This window comes from Eptatretus burgeri, chromosome 17 (genome assembly GCF_056783735.1).
Source record: "Eptatretus burgeri isolate ZD-2024b chromosome 17, Ebu_testis_v1, whole genome shotgun sequence".
NCBI classification, from domain to species: domain Eukaryota; kingdom Metazoa; phylum Chordata; class Myxini; order Myxiniformes; family Myxinidae; genus Eptatretus; species Eptatretus burgeri.
The window spans coordinates 27701147-27719960 of NC_140977.1; the positions used below are offsets into that span (position 1 = coordinate 27701147).

The window sequence follows — 18814 nt, forward strand, 5'->3', positions numbered from 1 at the left end:
AGAATGATCACCCCCACCTGGTGTTAAATCAACAACCAACAGGAGCTCAAACTCACAACCCTCGGATCTTACATCAACCATCTTAACCATGAAGCCAACACCAGGCTGGAAGGAAGGAATGGCAATCCCACAACACAACACTCACAAATTGCCATCACGGCATGTTTCAACATTTTTGTCACAATTGGCAATAGTAACAATTGTATGAAGAGGTCGATTTTGGAGGTAGTTGTAGATTTGTCATCTGGGTTTGTGTGATTGTGTGTTGTTACTTGGTGAAATCATTTTCTGTCTGTCTGTTTGGCAAACGATTTTTGGCCACAGTTTTTAAGCAATCGTTCTGAAATTTTATTTGTGTGTCGGTGACCGACCAAGGACGGCAACGCTAAATTTTGGTGAAGATCCGAATCTGAGAATTTTTCAGGTGATTCTTCACCGTTGAGAGATCGGGCCAAAAACGATACATAACCCAATATCTCAAAAGGTTATGGATGGATTCACACGAAACTTTGTGGACAGGTTAGGAGTGCCACTCTGAAAAATTGATTCGATTTTTGTGAAGATCCAACTCCAGACCTGGAGAGAATCATTATTTAATTTTTAACCGATTCATCACCATTGAGAGATGGGGCCAAAAACTATGTACAGCAAGTTATCTCTCAAAGTTGTGGATGATTTGTGACAAAACAAGGTGGATGAGTTGTTATGTGACAAGTACAAGCCGATTCGATTTTGGTTAAGGTCTGGCATCAGATGAGACCGATCAGTGGGATACAAAATGTAAACTATTCAGCCTGGTGCTCAGCTTGACACCGTGGAAACCAAGGCCTTCAAGTTCATTGGAATCTCCGACAATGAAGCAGAGCCTGGGAGCTTACCACATTGCCAGTGCAGATAGGTCGGTGGTGTTGAAGAATACTCAATTCCTCCTGTATATTTGAGTCATTTATTAAAAACAAACATTAACAAACACAAACATATCGATAATGGAGAATTCAGAGGAGATTCAATAAGCAACACAGTCTCCTCAGATTCTGCAGTACATGGATATTTTGAATTCTTATATAATATTCAGTAAGATGAGGTCTGGTCATCCTCTAGACATAATGGCGCCAAGGCCGATGTTTTGGGGTTCAGGGGAGAGATCACTCATCACCTTATTGCAGCGGCCATTCAGAGGTCAGCCTAAATTCAAAGGGATGGGGAACATTTACGATCTGAAGTTTCATCGGAGTTCTGGACATTATCTTCGCACACATTCCATTTAAGCTAGACTCTTGCTTCCAGCCAGACTTTCATCCACCAGTATATAATAATTTATATACAAGAATCCCTTAATAAGCTAAATAAAATAATGATTCTATTCTCTTGAATAAAGATTAAAGATGATTTGGAAGGCCAATCTGTTTTGGGGAAGAGAGGTGTTTTTACTTAGCAGACTGGTAACCTTCCAATACAGTCAAGAGATACAAGGTCTTTTAAAATGCATATATATGTATATATATATATATATATATATATATATATATATATATATATATATATATATATATATATAATTAAAAATAGATACATGTTCGAGCACATAGATGTAATAATCATGTTGTATTTGAATACATTTCCCATTAAAGGGTTATCACAATACATTGTGCTATATGCTAAAAACAAAAGAAATTTACTTTTTCAAGATAATTATCAATCAAGTTTACTTAGCAACATTTTTTATATCTTTATATCACCCTTAAACCCAATATGCGAATTTTTGAGAAATTTGCATCCACAGTGGTCTCTCTGTCTTCTTCTGCCTCCTCCATAGTCTTGCCTCCCCTCCTCTCCTCACAGGTTTCTACAGGGCACATGTGGTCCAACCAGAAACCCTCTTCTGGTGAAATTTCCAAGTCCAGAATTACAGCTCAACTCCACTCATTTGTTCCTCTTTTATCCCCCTGCCTGTGGAACCAACTTCCCTCTTCACTTCAATCCCATTCTTCCCACCAGGTTATTCAAGACAGCTGTCCACCACTATCTCAGATTATTCCCCACCCAAAACTATGATCTTTTCTACCGCCATTAAACCATCCAGCTGCTCCCCCCCCTCCAAAAAAAAAGTTTTTCCAACCTGAGTGTGTGCTTCTGTATCCATCTTATCCACCCCCTACATTCTCCCGTACCCCTCATCCCTTTTTTGTCCATCTCAATCAATTTTGTCCCTCAGCCATGCTGTTGGATTTTACCCCCTCTCTTTCTGCTCTTCATTTTGTGTTGCTGTGTTCTAGTTCTTCCATGATCCTTGACTTTGTATATATGAAAAAACGTAATGGAAAAGACATGTTCTATCCAGCAGGAATCACCCCACTGCTGCTCAGATGTGAATGACTGTGTAACGTTCCTGTGCTCGCTTTAATAATAATAATAATAATAAAAATTACCCCCGTGTGGGGGTGACGGTCATCTCTATAATGTTTTTTACTATCATAATCGATGAACCGTTGCCAGATATCTCCTAAAATGACAGACTAGATAGGTTTTGAAAATGGCAACTTTCACAACTTTCGTGACCTCGTGACCTTGACCCTGACCTCGAATCCGGGAAAAAATATGTCGTTGGGTATCACTCATCGACCTCTACCCACATACCAAATTTCATCAAGATCGGAAGTAAAAAGTTTTCTTTGTACCGGGAGGTGTTTTTGACCATCTTCCAGGTTACGTGGCGGCCAAACGGGACGGAAATTCAAAAATCTGTCTGGTCAGATACAAGATAATATTTTTTACTATCATAATCAATAAACAGTTGCCGAATATTTTGTAGAATGGCAGACGAGATAGGTTTTGAAAATGGCGATTTTTATAACTTACGTGACCTCGTGACCTTGACCCTGACCTTGAACCCGGACAAAAGTTATATCGTTGTGCAACACTCATCGACCTATACCCACATACTAAGTTTCATAAAGATCGGAAAGAAAAATTGACGGACGGACGGACGGACATTTGGTCCAGCTTTATTAGGTCATCTCGGTAGAGATGCCCTAAAAACTGGGGGGATATTACAATCGTGTGTGTGTCCATCACAACATCTCCTCCTAAAAAGGTTGTGCAGAAATTCACCAAACATGGTAGTTATGATCACGACATGGCAAGGTGCGAGAGCAATATCATTTTTGGCCCCAATCCTTGGGGCCCTGAGAGACAGGGTCAAATACCAAAAAAAAAAAAAAAAAAAAAATGCAAGTATGGGCACACACTTATAAATAAAACTTAGCTGGCTTAAGATGTTAGGGTCCCGAGTCTGAGCCAGTGTGTGCCATTGAAATAACACCAGGTGGGATGACTCAGCCTGTCATCCATCTGAGGCCAGCAAAATGAGTACCAGCTGACTGGAAATGGGCACTGCATCAGCGGCACAGCTGCGCTTCCAGCAATGATGCAACCAGCAGTCACAGATTGCAAATGAAACGACGACGAAGCTTTGAAAATGCAATCAAGATTGGGGGACATGTGAACAAAACGATTTTTTGGGGATTTTAACACCCACCCCCCCACCCCACACCAGTTATGCTCCAGGGGGTGGGGACTTGACTTGACAGTGGTCAAAACAGAAGATTTTTTAAACTCAAAATTTGATATTGGGTCACTCCTGGGGGAACTTTTCACCATCTTTCAACCTTGCTTTAGATGGGAAGCATGGATATTTGTGATGGCGTGCCATCGACTTTGCTCTAGTCTTGCGGTTTAATTCTACGCCAGCTTTGTACTGCGTTCCCTTGGACGTACTGCAAATCCATTGGGAACTTTGATGCATATATTGGCATTAACGAGTCCTATCGGCACGGGAGTCTCATCGAGCAGGCTTTGCGCAAATTCTGCACACCTGCATATTGGGGCAAACTGTGCAAAAACTCACTTCACTGTCAATAGGTTGGTATCACATATATGTTCTCTCACATTAGCTCTTTGTAATAAAAACAAAAACAGTAGGTCTTATGGAGGAGCTTGTGTGTAACTTAAATGCAGGAAACAAATGTATTCTCTGCATCATTGTATTCTCATGTTAAATACAAGGGGAGTAGACAATGGGGTGGGAAAAAAATCAGGCTAATGCAATATTCTTTGGGTGGCTATCGAAAGAGAAAAACCCCATCCTGATTCACCGGTATTCTGCAAACATCAAACATTGCACCCCTAAACTAATCGCCGTTTACTCTGCCTGGGAGCAATGGTTTGTGGAGTTAGTTCATACCTTGCAAAAACAGAGGTTGCTATTGTGTACCTTCTGCCGCAGATAAATATATATATATATATATATATATATATATATATATATATATATATATATATATATATATATATATATATATATATACACATTTTTTTAAGCATGCCACACAAGCGGCATGAACACGCTGCAGAGAGGATGAATCCGTCTTGTAATCTAATCCCGGTATAACGGGCATTACTCGACCGAACCACCTTGACAGAAAAAAAAAAAAAAAAAAAATATATATATATATATATATATATATATATATATATATATATATATATATATATATATATATATATATAAAACGCGATATTAACTCGTACAACTTGCACCATTGCACAATCAAAAATGCTCCAAATGTTTTGTCTATCGGAGGAAATATATATATATATATATATATATATATATATATATATATATATATATATATATATATATATATATATATATATATACACACACACACACAACATTTGCATTGAACATGTCTATCGGTGGCATTAAACGACCAAACCAGAGGGTTAGAACTCTAAAAGGCTGGTGCCTGGACCATCCGATTCCAGCTCCAGCATTTGCCGGCTCCCATATGTTCCATGCAGCACCACAGAGCCAGAGTCTGGAGCGCTCTGCTCCTGCAGGGCAACTCCACACTGCTCCGCAAATGCAGCAAAGAGGGCTTCTGCCTCTGCACGACAGGCGTTACCATGGTACTGAAGCCGGCCGGCCTTGCTGCGACCACCGAGTGTCGCCTGTGGGACGATCAGAAGGCTCCCCGGTAGCTCTGGCAGTCTGACCAAGTGTCCGTCCGTGGATTCGCACACACGAAGACGCATCAGCTCGTGAACTGTGAACAGCGTGTGGTACAATATTGAGCACAGCATCATACAGCGCGGTGTGGTTGCAAATGCATCACGACATTTCTCTGTTAGCACAATTGTTTTACATTGTCTGCTGAACCACACATAAACCGTCAGGCCTCACTCAAGGCAGGCACAGACTAAGTGCAAACATATCGAACAGAAAGGTTCTGATAATTTAATCAAACAAGAAAGATTCTAAAGTGTTGAACTATTTTGGGAATGGGATATTTGACACACTGATCTATACTCTGATTGTCCCACTCAATGTAACCGTCCTTGATAGAAGAACAATACATCATCCACAAATTTGGTGCCATCTTGGTGAGACTTCAGACGTTGAAACAGATCATCTCTTGCAGCTACATCATGGGTGTGGAAAACGTGGTTCAATGGTTATTTGTATGCAGATGTCAATAACATCCCCAAAATATTCAATCATGGATATTCTATGTTTCACTGCCAACATATTTTTGAAGGGTCTCAAATCCTTTCACAAGGCTGAAGGATGACGCTTACTATTGCCGTCGTCGTGAAATTACTTTTGTCCCAAGTCACCAGAGGATCTGTACCAAAGGACGTGATGAGTAATCCAGACACTGGGATTTTGTGTTAAGTCTCTTAATATGATTGATTTGAGCAGGGGTTTTATTTATTTATTTATGTCCATCTCTGGCTGACGTCAACATCGAGACATTTAAAAAAATTCCCCAGCACTTTAACCCATTCCATGCCACCAGCGAGATACGAACAAGACCAAGCATTCAACAATGCAGAGCCTGGCTTGAGTATGTACTATCAATTGGCTCTCTGGTTGACAATGAGGAACATGGAATTTAAATAAATAAATGGCCACTATTATAATTAGTACAAGTCTAAAATCATAATAATCAAACATTTTGGCACAGTGATAAAATTTTTTTGCTGCGATTGAGAATGGAAAGTCTGAAAAGCCCACAACACGAAAAGTGTTAAAGGATAATGAAAACTGACAACATTTTACACTATATGCCACTGTTCGGATACATTGCACACAAAAGGGGCAAATTTGCACTACGTCGTGAAGCCAATTATTATAAACATCATATTCATCATGGAATTACATTGTAGGGGAAACACGATGCACGGTTGGGGCGTCGTATCGAATGGACGATTCCAAGGTACCAATTCATTGCTCCGTCCCACTGAATAGCATGCAACACAAGCATGCACATCCGGTCGCGTAGCCTGGCATCATGACGTCAAAACCCCAACACACTCTGCACAACTAAAAATAGCCAAAGCTACAAGCCAAGGACTCGCCCCAAAACCACAATGCAGATACATGGACTCTCAACTGAGAGGCCATGTGTTGGGGTTGGGATGTTTTTGGTTTGAAATGAAAGTTAAATCCAGCTTGGCTGTGGTCATGGTGTCGTGCTGGTACAGAAATTATTTCATCAAGGTTCCATCCATTTGCCACTGATCCAAATACCAAGCATCATTATGAATGTAAAAATTGTGGAAAGTTTTTTTGGACACTTTCTCCCCAACCCCCCAATTAGCCCCAAATTTACCCCTTTTCAATTTCCTCCCAACTCCCATTCCCTTTCTCTGCACAATTTATTTCACCCTAACTCTCCTTTCTCAGCCCCACTCACCATTCTACTTCTTTTCAGAATTTTGAATATCTCTATTTCACCCACCACCTGCAATTCATGCATATATAATAAACAGATGCTCCCTCATTAGGTAGACCAGCAAGTTGTGCTGAAATTTTTTTTTCAAACTATTTTAAGAAAAATAAACTCAAATTGCAAAAGTGAGAATTAGTACAAAATTGAACATTTCACTTCCTCGTCTTAAAAATGTACCATTACACAAACGATGGATCCAACTTCAGTGAAATTCACAGGAATTTAAGCAAAGGACGCCACGTCTCATTTGTGGGTGACAGATTGATTTGTCAGAAAATGACAGTGACATCACAAAGGCAAAACATGGCTGAAATAACAAATTATCCTTCTAGTGAACCACAAATCTGGCAGGATCGCCTCTCAGTACGCACACTCTCCCCGAAGGTGTCTAAGACTGGGTTGGAATCCTGACGCAGCTAAGAACTGTAATCCGGATGTTTCACAGGCAAGGAGATTCATCAATGTGTGCAGTCCTTGGGACGGGCCTTGAACTGGGAATCCCGTCTGCTGGCACGAGTCGGTGGATGTTAAAAATCCCAGGGTGTCCTGTATGAAAAGTAGGCGAGCTATCGTTGAAACCCTGGACAACTTACAAATTGCTGCTCGAGCTTACAATAGGCACTACTTCAGTCACACAGCTGTGCCCCCCCAGTAAATGATGCCACCTGCAGCCATGTGCTGCTTATGAAAAGGTGAACAACAAATGTTTTTCATGACATGTCAAAATTGAACTCAATCATTAAACTGACACCCCGGGGTGGCAGTTACCTGCACTCTCCTGCTTCCTTTTTAGAACCAACTATTTTTTGGAGCACTCGAGTTGAATGGCCTGCAGGTCATTGATATAATTGCACTGACAAGAAGAGGAGGAAGTATTTTCTTTAAAAATAAAATAAAATAAAATCTGATGTGGTCGATCCTTGGTTAGAATACGAGAAGAACTCACCCATTTTTGGAATGACGTCAGCAGTGGCATCTTTCAGGAAACACACGTAAACCACCAGGCCTCGCCCAATCTAGGACAAAGTACACACACGAGCAGGCTTCATCTGAAAGGCGTCTCAGAGACACGAGCTATACCTATGACAGTAGATGTTAAATAAAATACAACTTGGCATCTTCGTCCCACCCCCTCTAAGCTTCCCTCCCCACGCACATCCAGCACCTTCCCAGCTTCCCCGCTGCCCCACTCATACACAGATTCTTCCCCACATCACCCCCTCTACCCAAACCCCCTCTCCGAGCTCTTTTTCTACATTCCTGCACCCTGCCAACAATGCTTCATCCTCTGTCCCCAACTGTGAGGACCTTAAATATCTAAAGCCACCACTCCAACTTCACAGAAATATCAATCCAGCTCGCTGCTGACAAACCGGATATCTGTTTAACATAATCCTTCCACCCACAGGACATCCCTGACTCCTTAGTGTCTCTTCCTTGCTATTCTCTCCTCTGATTTGATAAGACTGAACCCTAGCCTGGCAGAAGAGTTGCACTTTACATGAAGAACTCAATTTCTCCCTGTGGATATACTGATCTTGCATCTGCTAGCTTCCAGGAATACCTTTGGCTGTGACTTTCCATGTGCTCACACTTCTTGTTTGTATGTGTTGCACCATCCTCCAAATGGTGAAGACTCCATCTACATCTCTCTTTCAGACATGGACCAACTTTTAACCACACTTTGTCACATTCCAACTCTCTCTTCCTCTTCTTTTGTGGTGATTTCAATGGTCACCATACAAATTGGCTGGGTGTTGGTGTCTCTCTCACCAGCCATGGCACTTTAGCAAAGGACTGACACAATCTGTGAACTTTCCAACCCAGATTTCTCCCAATGGTAAATCCTCCTTTCTGTACTCGGTGATGACAAACTTTCCCACAAATGTCTACTACTCTTCTGCTCCAATTGATTCATCTGATCATGTGCTTGTGAGAGTAAACGTCTCTCTGGCTATTCACTATGAGGTGCATCAACGCCGGTGAGTCTTGCAGTTCACTCAGGTAGACAGGCAGAGATTGCAAGCAGGCATCTCTCTTCAGGACTGGTCTTGTATATCTTCCATCCCTGAAATTAACTCAGCCTGGGAATTCTTTCACAGAAAACTGCTCTCCCTTATGCATAGATTCATCACAACTCGTCTTCAGTTATCCTACACACTTCTCCCCACCTGTGGTACACCAAATCCTATGGTGAGGCAATGTTTTTGAAATGAATCGCCTTCTCTTCCTGAAAGGCAATCTCAGATCATTCCACAAAGCCCACAACTTTCAAACTTGTTTCTCTCCTCTAAAACCTAGTGGTGCCTTGTTAAGTCTGTCTCTGAAGTATCCTGACTCGCCATCCATTTGCTCACTTGAAATGGCACAACAGCCGACTCTGCTCGAAAAAAGGCCGAATGACTCAATTCTGTTTTTTTTTTTTCCATATCTTGTGTCCCCAACCACTCGCTCTGTACCCACCCATTCCAGTCATACCCAACTGCTCCTAGACTCTGTGTTATGCACCTGTGAAGGTGGAGAAGTGTGTCAACCCTCAACTATGATTCTGCAACTCGACTGGACAGCATCAGTTTACATGTCCTAGCAACCTGCTTTGCTGCTCTTGCACATCCTCAGTTCTGCTCACCCTATCTGCTTGGAAGCCAGCCAACATCATCACATAACATGAACAAGGTGCAAAAATAAAAAAGATCCCCTCAAGTACAGACTTATCAGCTCATTTGCAATAATCAGCAAGGTCATGGAATCCATCATTGCAGTCGATACCAAATCTTTCCTTTTCTCTGATGGCCTCCACTCAGATCATCAATTTGGATTCAGACCTGGTCACTCTACAATGGACATGCTGCCTCTACTCTCCCAGAAATGCATGGAGGCCATCAATGTCAAGCATGAGATCAAGGCCTTATCTCTGGACATATATCGTGCTTTTGATACAGTCTGGCATCCTTCCTTTCTCTCCAAACACTCTGCCCATGACATGCAAGGCCACTCCCCAAATGGTTTACTGACTTTTTCATCACCTTGTGGCTCTCTCATCAGGATCCTTTTGTCTCCCATGCCTGTCAAGATTGGAGTGCCCCAAGGTAGACAGTTTTCTGGGCCCTGTCAGGTCAGGTCAGGTATGGGAGCATGTGCCAGAACAGCGCGTCGCTGCGTCCACTTTCCTCCGGTACTCCAGGGTCCTCCGTCTGGCCATCCCCCAGGCAGATGCCAGGCCCATCCTCGTCTCCTTGAGATGATGGTCAACCTGCTGCAACCACGAGGCACGTGGTCGGCGCACTGGCCTCCTCCACTCATGAGACTCCCTCGCTGAGAGAATCTGGTGAGCAGGATCAGCGTCAGGAAAACGAGCCACATGTCCAAACAGCCGCAACTGACGCTCTCGGACTATGCAGGTAACAAATCTCATCCGAGTCTCTCTCAGCAACCGCTCGTTGGACACAAAATCCGACCAGCGATAGCCAAGGATTCTCCGAAGAGACCTGGTACCAAAGGAATTAAGTCTCAGTCTCAGATCCTTGGTCAGAGTCCAAGTCTCGCATCCATAGAGCAAGACTGGAAGTACCAAGGACCTGAAGACTCGGACTTTCGTCCTCCCGCACAGGTACCGGCAGCGCCACACCCCATGATCCAGTGAATCTATGACTCCCCAGGCCCGACCCAGACGTCTATTGACCTCTGACTCACAGCCAGCAGAGACATGAATATCACTGCCAAGGTAAGTGAATCTCTCCACGACCTCAACATCCTCACCACAAACAGACACAGACAGGACAACAGCATCCAAGATGTCACTGGAAGCCTGGATCTTTGTTTTGACCCAAGAAACCCGTAATCCCAGCGGCTCCGACTCCTCATTCAGCACCTCGAGGGCCCCCAAAAGGATATCTAAAGTCTCCGCAAAGGTGACTGCATCATCTGCAAAATCAAGGTCCGAGATCTTGCCATTCCCAAACGATGCACCGCAGCTTTATCTCTCCGACATCCTCCCTAAAATCCAGTCCATACAAGTGCTGAAAAGTGTGGGGGCCAGTACACACCCCTGAACAACTGCAAATATGTCAGAGATGGTACCACCACACTTCACAGCACTCTCAGTACCAAAGTAGAGTTCAGACATGAGATCGATCAGTTTTGGTGGCACCCCACGAAGACCAAGAATCTTCCAGAGGGCATCCCGATTCATTGAATCGAACGCTTTACAGAGATCAACATAGGCTGCAAGCAGCCCCTGCCGAAACTCTCGTCTGCGTTCGGTGAGGACACGAAGAGCAAGGATACGGTCAATCGTTGACCTCTTTGGTGTAAAGCCTGACTGCTCTGGACGCTGGTGCTCAAGCAGATGGTGGCGAACCCTATCAAGAATTATCCGAGCAAAGACCTTGCCCGGCACTGAGAGCAGCATCAGCCCTCGGTAGTTGTTGCAGTCTTGCCGTTCACCCTTCCCTTTCCAGAGAGGGACAACAAGGCCCCTCTTCCAATCAGTTGGGATGATGCCTGTGTTCCAGGCAGAGCACAAAACTGCATGCAACGACACTAGTGCAGCATTTCCACCAGCCTTGAGAAGTTCAGCATGGATGCCACAGATCCCTGGAGCTTTGCCCCGTTTCAACTGGTTCAGCGCAGCCCGTGTTTCCACAAGCGAAGGTGGACCACAGTTGATTCGAGGGTCAGCAACAGGGATTGTAACACCCTTGACGTCCAACTCGACAGCTGGGGAATCAGCCTGGTACAACCGCTCAAGGTAACCAGCCCAGCGGGCCTTCACTTCAGACTCCTCTGTCAAGAGCCTACCACTCTCTGCTCGAACTGTAGTGCTCCGAGGGATGGGCTTGGATGAACGCAATGCGCGAATTCCCCTGTAAGCGGGATGAGAATCACTCGTCCACAGGTGATGCTCTACCCCCTCACAGATTCCTCGCACATAGGCCTCCTTGTCCACCCTCAGTGCACGTACAGTTTTACGCCTCAGCTCCCTGAACAGCTCAGCTCTGCCATTCAGCCTGGCCCTGTGACTCTGGTAAATGGTATCCAGTGTCCCTTGAGAGACAAAATTCTTCTTTGCCCTGCGGTGAGTTCCAAGACATCCACCGGCAACATCAAGGACGGTGGTCTTGAAGGCACTCCACAACTCTTCAGGACCCCCTAAAGCACCCAGACCCCCCAAGTGTCCACTCAGCCTGTTCGCAAACTCCTCAGCTACTCTCTCATCCCTGAGCTTGCCAACATCCAGCCTAGGCTGGGATGGTACCCATTCTCCAGGATTCAAGGTGCAGCTTTAGAGTTGCTACAACAAGCCTGTGGTCATTATTGAGGAAATGAGCACTCCGGTAGACCCTGCAGTTCTGGATCATCCTCCAACAACCGTCAATGAGGACATGGTCAATCTCCTTTGCCACACCGCCAGCGTTGGAATACCAAGTCCAGCGATGAGCTTGTGGGCGCTGGAACCATGAACCAGCCACCCTTAGTCCATGACTTCTTGCAAAGTCAAGGAACTTAGTGCTATTCTGGTTCATAGTTCCTGACCCATGGGGACCAACACACATCTCATAACCATCCCTATCAGTTCCAGTCGATGCATTGAAATCCCCCAAGACTAGAAGTGTATCTCGTCTGGGGCACTGATCAACCACAGACTCGAGCTTGGCGTAGAATGCATCCTTCATGGTGAGATCACTCGCCTCAGTCGGAGCATAAACATAGACCAGGGAAATGACACCTAAGGAGTGACGACTCCTTAATCTCATAATATGCTCGTTGACCGGTGTTACCTCAATTATCATTGGGGTCAGTTTATTGGACACAGCTACAGCAACTCCTTGGGTATGGTAACCATCAGAGCGACCAGACCAATAGTAGGTCTAACCTCCCACCATTATCTCGCCGCAATCCGGTCTCCGAACCTCAGAGAGAGCTGCAATCCCGATGTCCAAACACTTGAGCTCAGATGATAACAGAGACAGGTGATCATCCTCTCTTAGGGATAGGACATTCCAGGCACCCACCCGAAGGGACCGCCTCAGGTTAACCCAAGGAGACCGCCGTCTGGTGGACGACACCTCAGCACCACTCCGACACACTCTCCCGCAATCTGACCCAGGGAAGTTACCCCGTGGTTTCCTTCCTATCATCAAAGATTGGGGGTCCCGAAGGCTTTGCCCCAATCCCGTCATCCGGTGAGCTGCCCTGCGAAGGGAAGCTGCACAGGAGGTACTCCCACGGAGTGGGTTTTCAGATTTTTTTGCGTTTTTGTGTTTTGCGGAATGAAGGGTTTTACAGTGGCCGGAGTGCAAATCCTGCCACCAACCTCCTAATAAAAAAGTAACCCAACTGCAGGAGGACGTCCGCAGACACAGTTGGGCACTCGATATGGATGGCCGTTGGCTCACAAGGAGCTCCTCTGCCCTTTGACAGGTTTCTGTCAAAGGGCGGACATTCCTTTGACCTGTCCTATTCCTAATCTTCATCAGCAATCAATCTGATTCTCTGGAAAATCCTCTTCATCTATTTGCTGAGGACTCCACCTTTTGCTGTGTCATCTCCCATCCTTCACGTATGCAGCAGCAGTTTCTTCCCTCTCTGCACATCTTGACAGAATCACACTTGCAATGTCTTTCAATTTTGACAAATCTCCCAAAGTGGTCACTGGGATATATATTGTTATGGATCTGGTCTTGGGGTTAAAATGTGGGCATCGGTTTAAATAGTTCTTTCAACGTGTATGTTTAAATGGGTGTGATGTGATTTCTGTAATTAATGAAAGGTATCGAGCAGGCATTTAGAAACGTCTAGTCCCCCACACCCAAGTGTCTGCATCTATGCCTTGCCTTTCCTCCTCCCTATGCTCTTGAGCCTCCCCCCATTATGATCTGTCCTTATCGAGCTTTTATAAAAATTGAGTTTACAGCCAATAGGCATGGCTCATAAGCGGATGGTGTGGTTAGCGTGAGGACACCAAATGCAGACACGTAACCATATGTGGACATCTGGCATGCTCATGGTCAATGATCTGCAATGTGGGATTACTCCGGCTTGCCCGGCAATCAGTGCAGGCCATAGATTGCCGCATCAAAGGCTGTGTTGACCAACGGGCCTTTCCATAGGCCATGGGTTCAAGTTTGTCACTGGAGGTGAAAAGACGATGCACTGTTGCCTGTACGTGTATAAATATTTACAGTTTGATGGCACAAACTTAATGATTGTTTTTTATGTCTCGTGAGGTGTATTTAGAAAACAAAATTAGATCTGGTTGGGGTGTCCGCTTGAGTCTGGGAGGTTGGTGGTTCAAATCCCAGCTGGCTATGTGCTGCTTCCTTGCTTTGCACTCAGCATTTAAAAGTGTAGAGCAGTGACGAGCAACACTGGGAAGGCAATGGCAAACCACTCAGTATAACCCTTGTGTAGAAACTGCTTCGGCAGCACCAATGCTTTGAAAAGAGTATGGTACATCAAATTAAATGAAATCAAGTTTATATACATGAAAATCGAATTTTAGCATACATGCAACCTGACAAAATCAATCAACCAGTCACTTAAGCTTGTCCATCGAGCCGGCTGTTTGTTCAGAAATAGGTGGACATACAGGTAGGAGACAAAAAACAACATGGGAACAGCAATGTAAAGTCACTTAATTGGGTGTGGGGCTACCACGAGCGGCCAGTCCAGCCTGTATGCGCCGTGGCATCGAGTCCACCAGTGTTTGGAATTCTCCAGGTGCGGCACCACAAGAAAGTCAATCAACTCACACCTGTTTGATGGAGGTGGAATATGCTGTCTCAGGTGTTTTCCACCTCCAAAATGCTGTCAATGCTCGATTTGGGTTCAGATCTGGTGACTGAGTAGGCCATGACACGTGGATAACATCAGTGTTATGCTCATCAAACCATTGGGCGACCACACGTGCTCTGTGGATGGGGGCATTATCACCATGGAAGACACCCCTTCCGGCAGGAAAGAAAGGCTGCAACATGGGGTGAAGATGATCACTCAGTATCATTAAATAGTGATTGGTATTGACCTTGCCTTCTAAGGGAATGATTGCACCAAAACCTTGCCAGGAAAATGTTCCCCACAACATTACAGAACCACCAGAACCCTTCACTGTTAGAACCAAGCACTCAGGGTGAAAGAGTTCTTCAGGTTGGTGCCACATGTGCACTCGTCAGTTTGTTGAGAACATTGTAAAGGATGATTTATCTAACCATATCACATTTCACCACTGCTCGGTAGTCTACTATTGACTGTTCACTTTGCACCGCTGGACGAGCAGATGTGTATTGCCAGGCGTGATGAGCAGTTTGTGCATTGCAACCCGACCATGGAATCCCACTCTGTTGATTTCTTGGCAGACCGTTTTTGATGAAACTTGCAACTCGTACCCTAGGTTGAAATTTAGTCAATTGATTTGTAGTTGCTCTCCTGCATTGTCTTGCACATTGAAATAATGCATGGATATCACGATCCTGGAGTATGCATTTCCACCCACTTTTGCCCTTTGAAGATGTCTTTCCCTCCTGATGGACATACAGGAAGTACAAAAAGCATTTAAAAATGCATAACATCTGTTAGCATCAATCCATGATGAACAGTGCATGCCAGTTTAATTTTTTTTCAGTAAACCGAGTTCCATGCCGACATCACCTTAGGCACCATTGTTCGTAAAACATCAGCAAGTTGAGCTGTCACTAAAGCTCCTGCCAAACGTACCCCAACAATCACCCCTCTCTAAAAGTAACTGAGGTATCCTCTTGCAGTCATGCTAGCAATAATTACAGGAAACCAGGCCTGTGCAGCATTTTTATAGACGACGCCAAGCATATTGGGATGTTATTTGCTTATAATCAACAAATGGGCCACACCTGCGTGGAAACTTGCTTTTAATACACTCAGACTAGGTGTTCCTCATTTACCAGGTATTTCCATTTTTTCTTCGACTACTTTGTAATTTAATGAACAAGGAGTAAATTTAAATTGAAACATTTTGATATTTTGCCACAAGTTCAGATGAAGATACGATGATGTAGAATAAAAACTGAGTGATGAAAGTCTAATTTGCTCGAGATCCAGATCAAGATACGAGAATTATTTAATTTTTAAAGTGATTCTTCACCATTGAGAGATGGGGCCAAAAACCACATAGTACTTACTGTATGGCATGACCTTTCAAAAAATTATCGGCCCCGATATGTTCTTCTGGGTCAGGCATTACGCGGCAGAGGTATGCGCTCTACCGAGTGCCCTTCTATTATATTTAACCTCCGCCATCTTCGAAGATGGATGGAGGTTACTGTTTTCACCCCTTTCTGTTTGTTTGTTTGTTTGTTTCTTTGTGAACAGTATTATGGAAAAACTCAATGGATTTCAACGAAACTTGGTGGGGGGGGGGGTTAGGTATGGTCCAAGGATCATGCCATTAAATTTTGGACTTGGTCCCCCCCCCAAAAAAAAAAATTAGAGAAAATTTTTTTTTTCTTTTTGCATTTCTACATGTTTTAAGTGATTTCCAACCCCCCCCCCCCAAAAAAAATTGTTAGAGAAATTTTTTTTTTGCATTTCTACATGCTTTAAGTGATTTCCACCCCCCAAAAAAAATTGTTACCCCCAAAAAAAAGGAAAAGATTTTTTTTGCATTGCTACATGTTTTAAGTGATTCCCAACCCCCCCAAAAAAATTGAGAAATTTTTTTTTTTTTGCATTTCCACATATTTTCAGTGATTTCCAACCCCCCCCCCCAAAAAAAAATTTGAGAAAAATTTTTTTTTTGCACTTTTACATGTTTTAAGTGATTTCTAACCCCGCCTCCCAAAAAAAATTGTTACCCCCCCAAAAAAAAGAAAATTGCATTTCTACATGTTTTAAGTGATTTCCAACCCTCCCAAAAAAATTGTTAGAGGAAAAAAAATTTTTGCAACTTTTTTTTCAACATTTCGATTTCTTTTTTTTGCATTTCTACATGTTTTAAGTGATTTCCAACCCCCCCCCCCCCCAAAACAAATGTTGGAGAAAAGAACTATAACTCTGTCAGCACTGTTGACATCATATTTAATGAATAAGATATAAGGTTCACTTGAGTGACCCAGCAGTATTGGCGACGGAGGTTTTGCACTCTCCCGAGTGCTCCCCCTCTAGTTTTTCATGTTTTTTTCTGACTTGTTTCTGGGTTGCTTTTTTGGGGGGGGAGGGAGGGAGGGAGGGAGAGAAGTATGGATGGTTGTGCAAATATAATCATGTCGTAAATTGTGGTTCAATTGTCAAATGGAAATCCAGTGTTTAAGAAGTTATATTGTTACGAATCTGGCAGCCATGAGCACTCAACATCCAGGTTCTATAGATCAGTTATATCGGTAAGTATGTGTTTCTAGGTAGGGTCCCATCCTATGTTTAATGGGTGATTAATTGTACGCAGGGGTACAAATTAACATTTTTTTTCCACTGGCCAGTAGGGCTGGTGACTCGAAAAAGTTACCGGCCCAGCAGAATTTCTACCGCCTGATAAAATAAAGACAAAAGTCACAAATTTGATATCAAACATTTTTAATATACTCACATGAGAGAGTTTGATGAGTGAGGTTGGTTGGATGAGTGAGTTTGATGAGTGAGGTTGGTTGGATGAGAGTTTGATGAGTGAGGTTGGTTGGATGAGTGAGTTTAATGGAGGTGGTTTGCAGAATGAGTGAGTTTGATTGAGGAGGTTGGGTGGATGAGTGAGTTGGATGGATGGATGAGTGAGTTTGATGAGTGGGGTGGGGGTGGGAGATGATGAGGGAGGAGGAGGTTGTGGGTGATTGGGGGACCTTTTTGTGTGGGTGATGGGGGGCAGGGGGTTGAGTAGTCCTGGGGGGGGTGGGGCATTTTTGTGGGTGATGGGGTGGTTGTGGCTGATGGATGATGGGGGGGGGTTGTGGGTGATGGACGATGGGGTGCAGGAGGGGGGGTTGTGGGTGATGGACAATAGTGGGGGTACTACTCATCCACCCAACATCACATATGAACTCACTCATCCACCAAACTCATTCACCCAACCTCACCCATCAAACTCACTCATTCATCTAACTCACTCATTAATCCAAAAGCCTCATCAAAGTCACTCATTCACCTAACCTCACCCATGAAACTCTCATTCACCAAAATTCATTCATTTAACCAACCTGGGCATGAGAAAATGCGTCCAAACCGCGCCATACCGTCAAATCTCATGCAATCACGTGTGATTTGGAACGAGATGAAAACAGACAAAATGGCCGCCGCAGAATTACCGGTGATTTCTAAGGACTTCTGCGGACAAAAACAGTAGTTCTAGTTGAGAAAACTAGTAGAGAAGCCAGTACAAATTGTACAAAATAACAGGAATCACCTGTGATTCGCCAGCCGGGCAGGTAAGGCAGTATTGTGTACCTGCTCAGCACAAAACTTAGGCACCATTGGCGACCGGGTGGCCGTTAATTTGCACCCCTGGTACGTGCACTGTGAATTATTTTATAGTTAGGATTTTTACACCACCAACGACGACGACAACAACGCCCATCTTCGATTTTTACACCATCAACAACGACAACAACGCCCATCTTCGCTTCTTCACCACCAAAACTACAGCTACTACTACTACATCAACTACAACAACGCCACCTTCCCACACTCGACCGGTCGCCATTACGCACGTGTTTTTGGCTGAGGACGTGGGCGGAGCCTTCGTCGCCTCGGGTTGAAGCTCCGCTCCGAGGAGGGGCAGAGAGCGTTTCCTCCAGCCAATGAGTGGAGGGCGAGCACCACACGCGTGCCCCAGCCAATCGGGAGACTGCCATGAGTCGCCTGACAACCCACGGTCCGATCAGGAGGCGAGTGGCGGGAGAAGAAACCGTTCCCTCCTAAAGAAAGCAGAGAGGACGGCAGTTCGGAGAATCGTGGCGATTGCGGCAGACGGTTGGAGATTGGCTTGTTCTGGACCAGTTTTTGGGGAGACCGTGTGATCGTGGCGACTGCAGAGGGTTCTGGAGACGGTCGTGGTC

General features: G+C 44.3%; 1 protein-coding gene across 2 annotated transcripts in view; it reads right to left on the reverse strand.

Moving 5' to 3' along the window:
• Positions 1–932: 932 nt before the first annotated feature.
• The window catches only part of DTD2 (D-aminoacyl-tRNA deacylase 2), a 19584-nt gene continuing 1702 nt past the window's right edge, over positions 933–18814 (reverse strand). Inside the window, exons 3-4 of one of the 2 annotated variants that reach the window (XM_085863329.1) lie at positions 7747–7816; positions 933–5111 (exon numbers count right to left, since the gene is read on the reverse strand). In XM_085863329.1, the coding sequence (XP_085719455.1) occupies positions 4789–5111; positions 7747–7816 (393 nt within the window). In that variant the 3' untranslated portion in view covers positions 933–4788. The remainder of the gene's footprint in view (positions 5112–7746; positions 7817–18814) is intronic. The other variant, XM_085863331.1, reaches the window with a different exon arrangement.